Source organism: Girardinichthys multiradiatus, chromosome 2, assembly GCF_021462225.1.
Source record: "Girardinichthys multiradiatus isolate DD_20200921_A chromosome 2, DD_fGirMul_XY1, whole genome shotgun sequence".
In the NCBI taxonomy this organism is placed as follows: domain Eukaryota; kingdom Metazoa; phylum Chordata; class Actinopteri; order Cyprinodontiformes; family Goodeidae; genus Girardinichthys; species Girardinichthys multiradiatus.
This window is the reverse complement of record NC_061795.1, coordinates 47,199,913-47,214,899: the sequence shown is the minus strand read 5'-3', so window position 1 is coordinate 47,214,899 and position 14,987 is coordinate 47,199,913. Positions and strand designations below refer to the sequence as shown.

General features: G+C 39.8%; 2 protein-coding genes across 4 annotated transcripts in view; both read left to right on the top strand.

Annotated features, from left to right (window-relative positions):
• The window catches only part of nlrc5 (NLR family, CARD domain containing 5), a 48,159-nt gene extending 43,641 nt beyond the window's left edge, over positions 1-4,518 (top strand). For both annotated transcript variants that reach the window (XM_047385380.1, XM_047385375.1), the window contains 4 exons: positions 8-85; positions 433-516; positions 2,930-3,013; positions 3,120-4,518. In XM_047385380.1, the coding sequence (XP_047241336.1) occupies positions 8-85; positions 433-516; positions 2,930-3,013; positions 3,120-3,201 (328 nt within the window). In that variant the 3' untranslated portion in view covers positions 3,202-4,518. The remainder of the gene's footprint in view (positions 1-7; positions 86-432; positions 517-2,929; positions 3,014-3,119) is intronic.
• Positions 4,519-5,846: 1,328 nt separating this feature from the next.
• cpne2 (copine II) overlaps positions 5,847-14,987 on the top strand; it is a 63,128-nt gene continuing 53,987 nt past the window's right edge. Inside the window, exons 1-2 of one of the 2 annotated variants that reach the window (XM_047385398.1) lie at positions 5,847-6,042; positions 8,107-8,307. In XM_047385398.1, the coding sequence (XP_047241354.1) occupies positions 8,131-8,307 (177 nt within the window). In that variant the 5' untranslated portion in view covers positions 5,847-6,042; positions 8,107-8,130. The remainder of the gene's footprint in view (positions 6,043-8,106; positions 8,308-14,987) is intronic. The other variant, XM_047385391.1, reaches the window with a different exon arrangement.

The following is a 14,987-nucleotide window of genomic DNA, read 5'->3' as shown; positions in this document are numbered from 1 at the left end:
CATTCAGGCTGACCTCTGTGGGGGATTCAGAGCTGGTTGCTGTCGTTGCCAGTTTGCGCCACTGTCCCTTCATACAGGATGTGGGGTAAAAAAATGAAGAATTTAACACATTACACATACAAACAGGACCCACTTGTCATCTTTGTTTGTTTTAAAAGATCACCGATTAACTCAGCAGAGTCAGAAATCATATTTTACACTAAAAATTGGTGGATTTGATCTGAATTTCTTCACATGGGTTAGAGGAGCTGGGATCTAAATTGTTCTGCAGTAGCTTATGTAAAATTGATTTATTGTTTCTTTGTCATTACATTACATAGTTGAATGGTGACTTATTTGTGTTACTGACGCCAACTTTAAACACCGACCATTATATTGTGAATTTATTTTGCTGCAGAAAATAAGCTTTCTCTCTTTACTCGCCTTTATCAGCCTTGGGTGGAACAACTGTGGAGACAATGTGGCGCAGGAGCTGGCTAAAGTTCTACCTTTTTGCCACGATCTGACTCGCATTGAGTAAGTTAATGTAAACACATATGCATAAACATAACTATAAATTAAAATGTCAGGCAGAAAGCATCCCGAGCAAAATACCAGGGCCAGGGGAAAATCTACAATAAAGGAAGTATGCTCGTTTTTTGGGGAGCCGTTTCACACCCCTGTGTGGATTTGTCCAGAGATTATCAGGGTAGAAATACACCCTAGAATATAACCCTGACAAGGAGGTATCCATTAATCCATCCAGTGTATCAATCCATACCTGGGTGCTGGGTTGACTGAGAGATTAATGTCATTAGGCCAGTCCATTACAGAGCCACATAGAGACACAGAACCATCCACGCACACGATGGCGGTTGTCACTCCAATGCACCCCATTTAACTGTTAGCTAATAGATAGAGTGCCCTCTACTGGACTGGTGTACAAATAAAGGTGATTCATATGCTGAGCAGCCCTTTTAAACTTTATGAATATGAAAAACAATCATAGGAAGGTAGAAATTAGGATATACTATTAGTTGAAAAAAAGAGAGTTCAAATGTTTATTAGGTATACAGTTGCACACACTCATACCTAAGGACAATTTAGAGAGACCAATGAAGCTAGCAGTCATGTTGTTGTACTGTGGGGGATGCCAGTGTGCCTAGAACAAACCCACACACCACAGAGAGAACACACAAACTCCATGCAGAAAAACCGGGATTTGAACCCAGAACTTCCTTGCTACAAGGCAACAGCACTAACAAGTGCTCCACTGTGCAGCCCACCATGTGAGGGAGGTAGTACTTATGATATTTCTCAACAATAGGTTCCACGAGTGAGGGAAGAATGGAGCGGGAGATCGACAGACGGATCGGTGCGGCTGCCGCAGTAATGGGGGCGCTGTGCCGGTCCGTTGTGGTGAAGAGAGAGATGAGCCGAAAAGCAAAGCTCTCAATTTAGTGGTCGGTCTACGTTCCTACCCTCACTTCTGGCCATGAACTTTGGGTCATGACTGAAAGAACGAGATCCCGGATACAAGCGGCTGAAATGAGCTTCCTCCGTAGGGTAGCCAGGCTCTCCCTTAGAGATAGGGTGAGGAGCTCGGCCATCCAGGAGGAGCTCGGAGTAGAGCCGCTGCTCCTCCACATCGAGAGGAGCCAGTTGAGGTGGCTCGGGCATCTATACCGGATGCCTCCTGGATGCCTTCCTTGGGAGGTGTTCCAGGCACGTCCCACCGGGAGGAGGCCCAGGGGACGGCCCAGGACACGCTGGAGGGACTATGTCTCTCGGCTGGCCTGAGAACGCCGTGGGCTCCCCCTGGAGGAGCTGGAGGAGGTGTCTGGAGAGAGGGACGTCTGGGCGTCTCTGTTGAGTCTGCTGCCCCCGCGACCCGGTCCCGGATAAAGCGGAAGACGTTCCAGTTAGCTTAGTTTAAACTACTTTAAAAGACTGTAATTGATTTTAAATGACTGACTTCTGTTCTAAATCCTCCCATCATATATTTAAGTTTACTAGGAAAGAGGCTGCAGCTGCTGCTGCTCTGCCCTGCTCTTTTAGAAGACGTCATGCCAGCTTACTTTTCAAACATCTTTCAATGCTCCACATCCTCGCAGATTGGAGCGAGCTTATTTCTGCTTCACAGTGTAGCTGCTGGAGCAAAATCAAGTTATGTCTGCAGGAAAACTTGTTCAACCTGATGCAGGATCATGATATTTGATCCCAGATCTCTCCTCTGTTACAAATGTTGTAACAGGTGTACATCTGCATGAGTGCACATACCTGAGCATGCCAGTAATTAACTCATATTGCTTTCTTCATAGTGAAACTAAACTATATCTGAATGTTGCATTTATGACTTTGGCTATCATCAGCTCCAGTCGAGTCTATTTATTCTTTTTTTAATATTAAGTTTCTCCACCATCATTAATAAAAGAGTATCTGTGAGTGCTGGAATAGATGGTGCATGCAAAAGGAAACACAGTTGTAGTCAAGACCTCCTAACCAGAGAGCAAGTCGAAAACCCAGAACCAAGACCAAGAAAAATACAGACCTTCCTGGTAATATAGTTTATTGTTGCAATCATTCAGAGAACATATGCCTGTGTAACAAGCTAACCTATATCAGCGCTGGTTACACTGGTGCACCTAACTTTGACACAACAGAGTAGAAAGGTCCTGCCTTTTAAAACTGAAAGAATGTGCACAGCCACAACATCTTGCTTTTGCTTTAGAAGATGGCAAAAAATATCCTCCAATATCCTGGACATCACCATGGTTAGAGGTTAATTTCTCCACTATCTCCGTTGAAAATGATTTAAAATACCCAATGAAAAATGAGGCAGATGTTGATAAAAGTCAATCCTCTGACCATAGATACATATAGTTTAACTGTGGACAGTAAAATGTGAACCTGTCTTTTGAGGACTTGTTTCTGTGTCTGTTTGCTTTAGCCTGGAGTGCAACAGTGTGAGTGCTGCAGGAGTGGAGGCTCTGGTTAAAGCATTAAGGTCCTGTCCTGCTTTACAAGTTATCAGGTAGACATTGTCAGAACATGGCTTTACCTCCTTTACCTCACCTAGAAACCTTTCACCTTAGTGTGCTATTATCTGTACATTCATGACAGCTTATTTGTTCCTTCAGGTTGTGGAAGAATAAAGTCTCCCTGAATGAAGCTCAGGGGTTCAGCCAGATGGAGAGGAGGCTGAACTTCTCCTCCACCTAACATGATTCAGGAGAATAAACTGTGCCAATTGTGTTTCCCTTCAGCACCTACTGAGGTGAAAAGCACCTACACCGTTGCTTCTGGGACAAACTGCTCAACGAGTGTATTTATATTTAAGAAAACATTGCTGATGGTTTATTGAAAAATGTAGACGTTCAGATACAGAAAGAGAATTTATTTGAGTCTATTTTTAACTGTGGCTGCTTCATTTGTCAGCCTCTAGTTTCACAAGAGAAAGCTGGTGCAATCAGCCAACACTGTGGCTGTTGGTCCAAACTCTGGCAACAAGTTATTTAACTGTTAGTCACACACACATCTGTAACACTGACTAAATTACCTGTGTTACTTTGATTGTTAAAAAAACACAAAATGTCTTTTTTTTGTACTTCAACTGAAATAACAGAAAAATATTACATGATATGAAATGACGTCAGACCAAGTGATGTGCCACAGATGTCAGTGTTGTAATGAGCTCATTATTTTTAGACTGTTTCAATCTCTGAGCACAGTTTTTGTTGTGAAACTAAAAGCCACATTTTATGTATTAGTCAAAGTTATGGACAGAAATAATTTCCTTTGTATTTCTGCAGGCTCTGATTGAATGTGTGGATTTGCACACAGAGGCCACATATGTGAAAAACACAATAAGTCAATAATCTGCCGTAAACAGGGGGGTTCCTCTCTTAATCACCATTAAAGGTTGTGGTCTCTGTCAAAATACGTATTTATTTCTTGGTCTTTGATGGAAAAAAACAAGCAGCTCCATTTTTATGTATATTTATGTGTGGTTCTCACTGAGTTTTCACATATTGTTCATCTTGTACTAATTTCTGTTTTAAGACTTGATAAAATGATGCCAGACTGTTCTGGAATTTATGCACCTTATTATATTATGTTGTCCTTTTTGTCACAGCTACTAGTGGAACAAGGTGTGCTTTTAGGGTTGTTCATGTAATGTCGGATTTTGTTCATGCTCAGGTTGACAACGCTTCCTCTGTGCTTGGCACTCAGTAAAATCACTGTCTCCAGTTATTTCTTCTGTTTTCATTCCAAGCTGTCTGCTCTTTGTTTCATTTACCAATAACGTGTCAGTCTGATTTTATCGTATGCCATTCCTGTCATCTTAAAGACGAAAGATGAAATTTTGCCTACAACTTAACAAAATCTATTTGAAATTTCATATTTTTACTAATTTAACTGCATTTGACAAGGTTTTTTTTATGTGTACTGCTGAACCTGATGAATAGGATCACTCTTAACCTGCCTACATCTTCAGTTTCTCTGAAGATCCTTGATAATATTAAAGTTTTTACTGCATGTCTGTTTCTCGAAAACGTTTTTGTTTCTGGTTTTTGGATAATTGTTTTTTAATATAACAGAAATCAACTGCTGTAGCTGAAATAATGGCGGCCGTCTGAAAAATCTTCAGTTTTTATAAAAGCACTTGGCTCCATCTTGTGGTTACTAAGAGTGGTACAGCTGTTGTTCCCGGCTTTTGTTCTGAGAACTGATAAAAGAACCAAAAATACTAAAAGAAAAAACAAAAATGATTGAGCTATTACAAAATTCAGTGCAAAACATTTTTGCTCACAATTTAAACAAATTGAACCCTCAAAAATACGTAAAATGCACTTAAAACTGCAATGAAAATGGGGAAAAAGACAAGTTAGCAAGTTGGGTTAAATGTGTTCTTTGCATGATGTGTGTATCCCATCAATATCGAGTTTTGGAGGTGGCCAGAACATTATTTAATTGATTGAACACAGCACTAACATGTCCAGTGGATATAAAACATGTACATAAGCAGTTAAAACTTTTGTGAAGTAACAAAATGAGTACAAGATATGTCACAAATGACTTTTTCCATTTACAGTCTTAAATTTATTTCTTATCTGTTAGGAGTAAATATACATAAAAATGGCCAGGGTACATACAGTAAACGTGCACACCCTCAATAAAACGTTGTTTAACCACCATTAATTGTACCTGCTCTCAAAACAAAGATTTCATATCTCTTCTTGTGTTTATTGTGAATCTGTTTTTAGTGTAGACCAATCCAGTCAAGATCTAAACAGTCAAATGTGATCTTTGATTGACTGTTGATGATTTTGAACCAGAGAGAAACAAATGCCATTTAAAAGAGCCTGAAATTGTCCTTTTTTTGGCCTTGAATCATAAGCTACAAATCAGATATCAGCCACAGTATAATAGGCCACCTGCTATATGCTGGAGTGCAAAACAGTTAATGACTGCACTTGCAAGTAAATAATATTAACCTTGCTTGGGGTGCATCTAGCAGGTATTTTATTGACTTATTATTTGCACCTGCTCCTCCCCCAAAGACTGCCACTCAGGGTGTTGAGCCAAATTGCCAAATTAAAAATCCTCATTACCTGGGTGCAGCATTTATACTAAAGCAAATAAATAAATAAAATATTTATAAAAATCTGCAAAATAAGTCATTTATCTTAAAAATGTACGCAAACATTGTCTTACCTAAAACGATACCATTAAACCAAAGCGCATTTCCTGCAACTGACCTTTATTTTGACGGTGAAACATCTGAACATCCGGTAGGACCTCATTGCCGTGAACTTGAAGGAGCTCCGTCCGTCGCTGCTGACAGAACAGTCGGCGCTCCGAGGATGCTTTCTGCTGACACACTGTTGCGCCTCCCTGGATGAGCCACCGCAGGTCAAAAATGTCAACTCCAGTTTTCACCCGAATTTAGACAAAAAAAGTGGTTCAGAGTTTTATGTTTGCTTTTCCTCCTCATTGTGCGAAAAAACAACAAACAGTGAAGTGAGAAAACGCCTGAGAACTTGCTCTTCATTCTCTGAGGTGAGTCTGTTTCCGCTTCTCTTCATCTGAGAGCAGGTTGGTGTGTGTGCTTTTAAAATGAGTACGGAAATGTCCTGCAACTAAAGGTGCACCCAGACTGCTGGTTACAGAGGTTACAGACGGCAGGATGTGGGGCAGATGTGTCATTTTGATACAAATCTTGTGTTTAAACTGGAAAAACGATTTGCTGGGCAACATTTGTGACCTATTCTCAAATTAGGTCAGCACGCATCTTATATGATTATTGTTTGCATCTGAACTCAGCTTCTATTGACGTCTCTGGCTCCAAATGCAGCAGGCAGGACATGTAAATAGACCTGAAGAGTGTGTGCAGAGGTCACTGTGTTGTAAACGGGAAACAACCTGACCTCTCTCTGGTTTCCCCTCCTGCATGACAGTGAGGAAGAGTGATTAGGATGTGATTATCTTCACCATGCTGATCTAAAGGGATGTAATACAGCTTCATGCTTTCAGATTCCGTGTTTGTAGGTTCAAAACTTGGAGAAAGAAGCCAATAAACCATCAACACAAAAAGTTCCAGCTCTTTCCCAGCTACTTTTCATAATGATGTGATGCATGGAGTCACAGTTTGTTCATCCTAAATTTCTGAGGAAAGCAGCAGGTGTCAGCAGCTGGTTTTCTCCCTCAGTCTGTTCTGAAAGCAGCATTATTCCAGTTATCCATAAACACGAAAGCAGATGAATCCCCGGAAAATGAGTGAGTGAGTAAAGCAGCTGTTATTTTCATCTTCATCACAACCTCCAGTGTGACATCACAGGATTGAACCAGAGGAGCACATTGGTCGTGACACATTAGTATCTTAGCAACAGACCGCATCCTTTCAGCATGCTGCTGTGAGAATAAAACCGCCTTCATGGACGCAGAGGGCTGTTGGGGGGAAAAGCTGCTGCAGAATTGTGTCACAATAAATTCTGCCAAGAAGTTTTCACCTCTTAAGCCCAAAGGGTTTTTTTTTTTTTTAAGTTTGAGCTCAAAATAATGTGCAAATCTAACTGAATTTTTTGAGAATTGACATACTCTATCTAAACAATCATTAATAATAATTATGATAATTAATTATTAATTAATTATGTTTTTTAAATGGGAGTGATAATTCTGGCCTTCCTTTGCGGCTGGTTGTGTAGAACCTGGGTGAATTGCGATAAAATGTCTGTAAGCAGACCTGCTGGGTGTGTGTGTAGAAGCTGTGTGGTGAACAGCTGAGATTTGCGGTTACGTCATTTTGAGGAGTTTGTTTATTTTCTGATTTAACTGCCTTTAGTTCTAACTGTTTTTGGTGTTCGTAGAAGTGGTTTATATCAGCTTTAAACCAAGATTTTATTATTTCTGTGGATACCCCAGTACTGGGGGTTGGGCTTAAGAGGAATTTTTGAAAAGTGTATGATTTCTCTAATGTCCGTCTTTGCCTTAAACCTCCTTGTTTTGGTGGTTGGCTTTGATCTAGTCTCATTGCACTGCATGATTGTGTGTGTTTACTTGATTATGTACCCCTTTAGAACCTTTTCTGGTATAATCCTAATTTTCAAGAATTATAGGCTTCATGGGGACAAAAGCCTGGTCCTATAGCAGTGGAAACCCTTTTTTTAAGGTTAGGGCTAAGGTGTGATCTAATGTGAAGTGTCAGGGTTGGGCAGAAATAGGGTTACACAAATAAATGTGCAAACTGCTTCCAGGCTGAACTAATGCTAGATTATAGCATTAATTTGATCAAATTTATTCCCACCCATCAACATTGAAGCATCTGGAGAGGAACTTACCTTGTGTTGTCCTTTAATGGTGTACAACGAAATGACAAAAAATAAGCTTGATTAGATTTTTATTGCTAGAGTTTTTTATTAAAATGTTAGTAATTTAACACGTAACAAAGCTAAAACTCACATCTTTAAGTATTACCAATTCTTTATTAACAGAAACATGCATTTCTTTTGAAAATGATTCTAAAAGTCTAAAGTTAGAAGATCTGAAAAGATTATTCTGGTCTGTGAAGAAAATGTTCTTTTGTTCAATATTTCTGCTTATGTTTGCACACATTTTCTCCTTCAGGTTGACCCCCTGTGACCTCAAATCATGGCCTACACACTGGGTATGGCGCCGGATGGTCGTACCCGCAGTGTTGTACCACAGCACTGCGTCACTCGGGTCGAGCTATCCGTCACTGCGTCCAGTCTGCTTGATCGAGATGTAGCCTCCAAATCGGACCCGTTCTGCGTTCTCTTCCATGAAGTGGATGGAAATTGGGTGGAGGTACGTTGACAGGGAGGAACTGATGGATTATGGGTTTTATTTTGATTAAACAGCAGGACACTGGTCCAAAATCCATAAAGAAACAGAAGTTTAAAAATGGTTGAAATTTTCAAGTTCAGATGATAACAAGAGAAACTGTACTTCACAAGGGAAGATGAAAGATCTGAATAAGTAATGCTAAGCCATGCCTTCGTGGCTGCAACAGTAAAAGAAACAATCAGGTTCTGTTTGTCGTCTAACTCTGCAGACCACGACCTGTAGTTTGTGAACCTGGTCCAAACATACGAGGTCTTGGCCATCTGGCCTCAGTCTTGGCATGGTGAGCCAGTGAAACGTTGCCAGATTTCTGAGCTTTTTCTCAGTGGAAAACAAGGATTGCAGATCTGGTCAAAGGTATAGTTAGGTTGTTAAAGTCAATATGTTTTTACCAATAACTGTTTGCTTTATAACAGGTGTTGAGATATCGCCTCAATGTAAACCTATGAATGGGAAGAAAATTGTGTTGCAAAAGCTGTGAGAAATGTTTATTGCTGACAATGTTCGCATGGAAAAAGAAAACTTAAAGTTGGAATTGTAAATGATAACAGATTTACAGCAGGGATGGGATTTTGCTGCTGGTGGCTTTGTAGAAAATACACTCTGCAAGGTTTTATTATGATGAAATGATAATAAATTGAACATTAATTTCTCTGTTACCCAGAAGTATGCAATTCAATTCAGTTTTATTTATATAGCGCCAATTCACAACAGTCAGGTTCATACATTCCAATTAATCCTAATCATTGAACAGTGTAGTTAAATTCAGTTATTTATTCAAATTGGATAAAAAGTTTTCTGTCTAAGGAAACCCAGCAGATTGCATCCAGTCAGTGACTTGCAGCATTCACTCCTCCTGGATGAGCATGTAGAGACAGTGGACAGTCACTGGCGTTGACTTTGCAGCAATCCCTCATACTGAGCATGCATGTAGCGACAGTGGAGAGGAAAAACTCCCTTTTAACAGGAAGACACCTCCAGCAGAACCAGAACCAGGCTCAGTGTGAGCGGCCATCTGCCACGACCGACTGGAGGTTTTAGAGAACAGAGCAGAGACACAAAGAGAACAAAGAAGCACTGATCCAGGAGTACTTTCTATGTGAAGGAAAAGTAAATACTTCAACATATCTAATACTTGCTCATGCAAAAGCTGAAAATACTAAACACAGATGCATTTTTGGACCTTTGTTTGTCCACCTTAGATGATGAAGTCTGTGCTGACTTGGTTTTGGGGTGCTCCATTTACTAAGATATGGACATGGTATTAGCTGCAATTACAGTAAACTTGCAGAGCACACAGCAATAATAAAGTCACCCATCTGGCCAATGAGGCTTCCTGGTATGGTCCTTGTGTTTCCACACCAGCAATTGAACTTTTTTCTGGGTTTTATGATTGTCACATGCTGTTAGTGTTCTTCTTTCCTCTTTTCCTTTGCCAGGTTTTAGCTGCTGATGGCACGATTCTGTTCAAGGTTTAGTTTCATATAGTATATAGTTACAGATGCCTCATTATTATATGGCCTCCGTTATTTTCTTTTGTTGCATACAAAATTCTCATCACAGTTTGTCATTGTTATTGAAGTTATATGCGGTGCCAAGATACTGTTCACAATATTTTTTATTATAGGTGTATTGTAATTTATATTTTACTAATTAAGCTATTGATGAGTTTAGATTTTATGCAAACACTTTAATCAACTTGTGTGGACTTGTTTAAAATGTGCTAAAGAAATTAATGTTCATTTGACTTGACTCAGGTCTAAACTCAGAAGAGAGATGAACTCTCAGTTAATGACGTTGCGTTGAAATTCAGGGTTTTCGGCATCATGATGGATGAAACAACACTTAAATATTCTGTCAGATGCAATCAATGTGACTTAGGCTTAAAAGCTCTTTATTCATGTTAAACCACTGCTGAATTGACAATCAAGCCCCCTTAAAATCAGACAGTGTACTGTGTTTTATGATGTGCTCCATTTCTACATGTGGGGTTTTGGAGGTCAGGTTTACAGAATTAGACTTTGAAAGTCAAGGGTCTCTAACCAACCCTGCCCCTAAATCCAATATGGCTGCCATCTGTATGAAACATAAGGAAAGTCAGAGTAATAAACAATAAAAAACACAGTTTCAATATTAGTAAAAAAGTGAATCATTAAGACAATCGGTTGTAACACCCCACATCACGTTGTGAATTTAGGACAGTGCACCACATGGAGCTGTGCTTTCACTCACTTTGCAGTCACTCGTGCAATTATAGCTGAGTGAAAAAAGTAGTTAGACTTCATTCATTAACATGGTCAGGCCCTTCTTATCACCTGCTGGTGTTTCTAAATCCAGCCCGAATTGGCAAGTATAAGTCTTGTCTACAATGCTGCTGGTAAAGACCAGAGATCAGAAATGCCTGCTGGGATTTTAAAGGACTTTCTCAAATGCTGCTTAAAACAGTGCTTATAAATTAAGATGGCGATATAATATATGTATATGTCTGAACATGTATATACGACATATGTTTGCAGAGACACTGTGATAAGAGCAGTTCGAAAGTGTTTCCCTGCTATGTGATTCTCTGATGAAACTCAGAATACAACAGAAAGAGGGTCAAACATTTACTGGAAGAGACATCTTTAGTGACCAGACTCTAAGTTGGCTCTCTGTAGAAAACAAACTGGTTCAACTTCATTTAATTCAGGTGATGTTATTAAATCAAAATGTAAACTATGTGTTTAAATCCGGTTTGGTGCCTATAGGTGATATTTCTATGACCTGTCATTTTCGTGATCAGAGATGTTTCCAAACACAAAAACATTTTTGAAACCAAGAGAAAGTATAACAGCCTTCTTTAACCCAGCCGACTGGCAGTGCACAGCCACATAGTGGGGAAGGGGTAGCACTGGCACTCAGTCCAGCACCTACTCTGGCATTTAAACAGGAACAGTATGACAGATAATGTTTGTGGTTTTAGAACCTTGGTATACCTAGACGCTGGTAACTGCCCAAAGCCATCAACAGTTTGGTGTGTGTGGGCTGCAGCTTCAAGGTACCTCTGAAGCAAACAGCTGGTCAACAGGGGAATCTGGTTTTTGTAAATGCATGTGCCTGTGTGTGTGTGTGTGTGTGTGTGTGTGTGTGTGTGTGTGTGTGTGTAGGCGAGTGCCTCGGGTTGCAGCGAGCTGTCGGTCAGCGGGGCATGTGGCTCCAATGTGAAATTGCCAACGGTTACCAAGGCAACGCCGAGGGAAACAAAAAGCTTAGCGCTCCTGTAGTGAGGGCGCGATGGAGGAGGCGAAACGAGCCCCGTGCCTTTTCTCGGATTTTATCCAGAGCTCGGCGTTTCTATCACACTCACAGCTTTCTCACCTTCTCCGATTGCCTCCTGTTTGCTTTGTTTTTTTCTCTCCTCCTTTTTCCCATCGCCTTTCCAAATCCTGTCACCTCTCTGCGTCTCCTTCTGTCTTCACTTTTGTCTATATCCGCCTGTGTTGGGAGATAGAGGCATAAGAAGCAGCTGGGTAAACTGAGGGGGAAAAGTGTGACAAGAGGGGGAAGAAAAAAGGGTGATAAGGAGGGTAAGGGAGAAGTAGACAGCAGGGGTGAAAGACAGAGAGGTGACAACACGAATGAAGATGAGGGTGACAGTATGTGAGCGAACAGAGCATGATGGTAACTGGTGCTGTAAGGTTTGGAGGAAATATAAATTTAAGTTATGCAAATGACAAAACACCCATTTAGCAGCCTGCTAGAGCAATTTTCTAAATCCTGTGATCTTTTTCCCCTCTCCAAACTCCAAGTCCTAATGCTAATCTCCACTCGTGTTATGTGCACAGATATAAGCTTGTAACACTGCAAGTGAGAACTCGCATGCAGTGGGATGTTCTGTCACAAAGGTTTAAAATCACACATTCACCAGTCTGCAAAGTGCAGCCTTATGGAGCCTGGAATCATTATTTATTGGATCTTTAAACTCGGTTCTTGAAACCTTTCTGCACTGTAATGCACATTGAAGGTTTCTAGATCAAAGAGTGAAAATAAATCAGTCTGAGTCAGAATGATGTTATTCCACATATGTCCATATAAATGACAGCCAGTGACGGAAACCAAATTGGGTTTGTCCACCAGAGAGCACAAAATGTCTCACTCACAGCGTATGTAGGTCACAGTTCAGGGACCTACATCAGAATCTGATGCATAAAGCTAAAATGAAAAACTAAAAAGGTTTTCATGGTAAAGTGGTAAAGCTCTTGTCAGTACATGTGTGTTATCACATGGCTCAACTCAGGTAAACCTACAGACTTATGAAGCAGTGCATTCTATGAAGCAGCAATTTTTCATGCACTGTTTTATTTTTGCTCCACATTCATGATGCATTTCAGTAAAGGTGAATATACTTGAAAAAGTTATTTATTTCTGGAGTTTACTTTAAGTGGAACCCACCTATGATATGAATTACTGCCTCAGTGCAGCTTGGCATGAAGGCGATCAGGCTGTTGCTCAGGTGTTCAAGTAGTCCAGGTTGCTTTAATAGTGACTGTCACCTCCTCTGCATCATTGGCTCTGGTGTCTCTTATCTTTCTCTTGACAATAGCGCATCAGTTTTTTAAATTCGCTATGTGGTCCTGAGGTCTTTCTGCATGGACTTTACCTGTTCTCCCCATGCATGCATAGCTTCTTTCCAGGTACTCTTCCTTCCTCTCACAGTTCGAAAACAAGGTCTGTTATGGCTAATAGTCTCTCTAAATAACTCTTATGTTTGAGTGTGTTTGTTTGTGCTGTGTCTCTCTGTGTTGCTCTGTGATGGACTGAAAACCTTTCTAGACTGCACCATACATCTCACTCAATCACCGCTGGAGATATGGTCAGTAATTAATCCCAAACATGATTCAGATTCACACAGCAACACTGTGTCAAGTACAGCAGGTCAGTCACAGCCATCTAATATATCCTTTTTCCAAAGCTATAATTGTTTTCTATTGTTCTCCATCCTTTAAATAATTGGGGAAGGCTTTTGTTATTTATTTTGTTCTTACATCTGCCATAATATTGAGGTTACTACAATAAAAACACTTAGCAGTCTATGTTTTTTATGATTAGCTTCTATAATCTTCAAAGTAAATTGATCAAGAAGTATCATAAATCAAATATAACCTTCAGTAAACATATCATTTGAAATCTGGTGGTAATACACATATTGTTTCTCTAGTATGGACTAATAAATCTCCAACACAGCTTGATTTTCTCTGCTGATACAAACCTGTGAACCGAATCGTGAGCACTGATGTAGGATTTGAGCTCACATCCAAGCTGATGTATCCCAAAATCAGCCTTAAAATCATTGAATGCCAGTTTGTCCTTCATACACACATTTCATAACTGAGGACCGCTGCATGTCCTATTTTTACTCTACATTAACAAAGCAGATTGAACTAACTTGATGCAGATTGCTCTTAAAGGGCATTAGATGGGAGCAATCTGCTCATATTTTAACGTCAGGCTACAGTTGTCTTCTTTTCAGCCACGAACACAGCAGGTGCAGAAGTGATCAAAAAGATAAAGAAAACCATTTGTAACACACTTTATAACTCCAGGTCCTGTCAGGATCCAGGGACTCCTCAAAACTTCAGGGACATTTCACAATGTTGGTTTTTATCAATAAGTAATTTAGATGTTTTTAATAATCACTGCAGATGTTAAAATATAACTGATCTGATTTTTAACTGATTCAAAGATAAAACAAAACACAGATGATATTAAAATGTATGGGCTGCATCAGAAATTATTCCGGGTAATTTAAAAAACATTAACGGATTTTCTAATTTGTGCTAATCTGTGATCACAGGTGTTCCTTGACCATGAATACATCATGTAATTTCTACTTAAAGAATGAAAAGAGAGAAGATACTTTGGTTTTCATCACAGGACGCTGTCAGTGCTCACTTGCCACCTCCTCCTCTGAATACGAGTAAAAATATCCTCACAATGTTAGAGAGGATCAAGTTTATCTACTCTGACATCAGTGCTGTATTTTTTAAGCCAGCATCACCTGCTTTTAGCAGACGGCATTTTTCCCAAATTAGATTCGTGTGATGCGAGCAGGTAGACTCTCCCCTGCAGGTTTGCATAATATCTTTTATAATACCTTATTTAAATGTGGTTCATTTCTCTGCCCTGTTGCAGAGAGATGATATTTGCTTGGTAATACTATTTTAGGAGCATGTATGCTTTTGTATGTAGTTTTAGAATAAAATAGAGTGAATTTATCCATCAATGTCTGTTTAGAGTTTGCCTGTTCTCCCTGTGCATGCATGAGTTTTTTCTGGGTACTCCTGCACACAGTCCAATAACATGTATGTCGGGCAACCATAAATTCACCTTAAATGTTAGTGTGAGTATCTGTGTTGTCCTTTGATGGACCAGCAACATGTCCAGGGTACAGAAACTGGCACAGAAAATGAATGAGTGATAGTGATTGACTCAAAACAACCATCGAAACAGCAACCAATCAAAGTTTTTTGAGTAGTTTATAAGAACTGAGTAAAACACAAAGTGATTTAAAGGAATCATGACATCACTATATAATACAAAATTTATAATGTAATCACAATGATATGTGTGCAGTTGAATCAGGAAGCTCGAATTGTTTTTTGTGC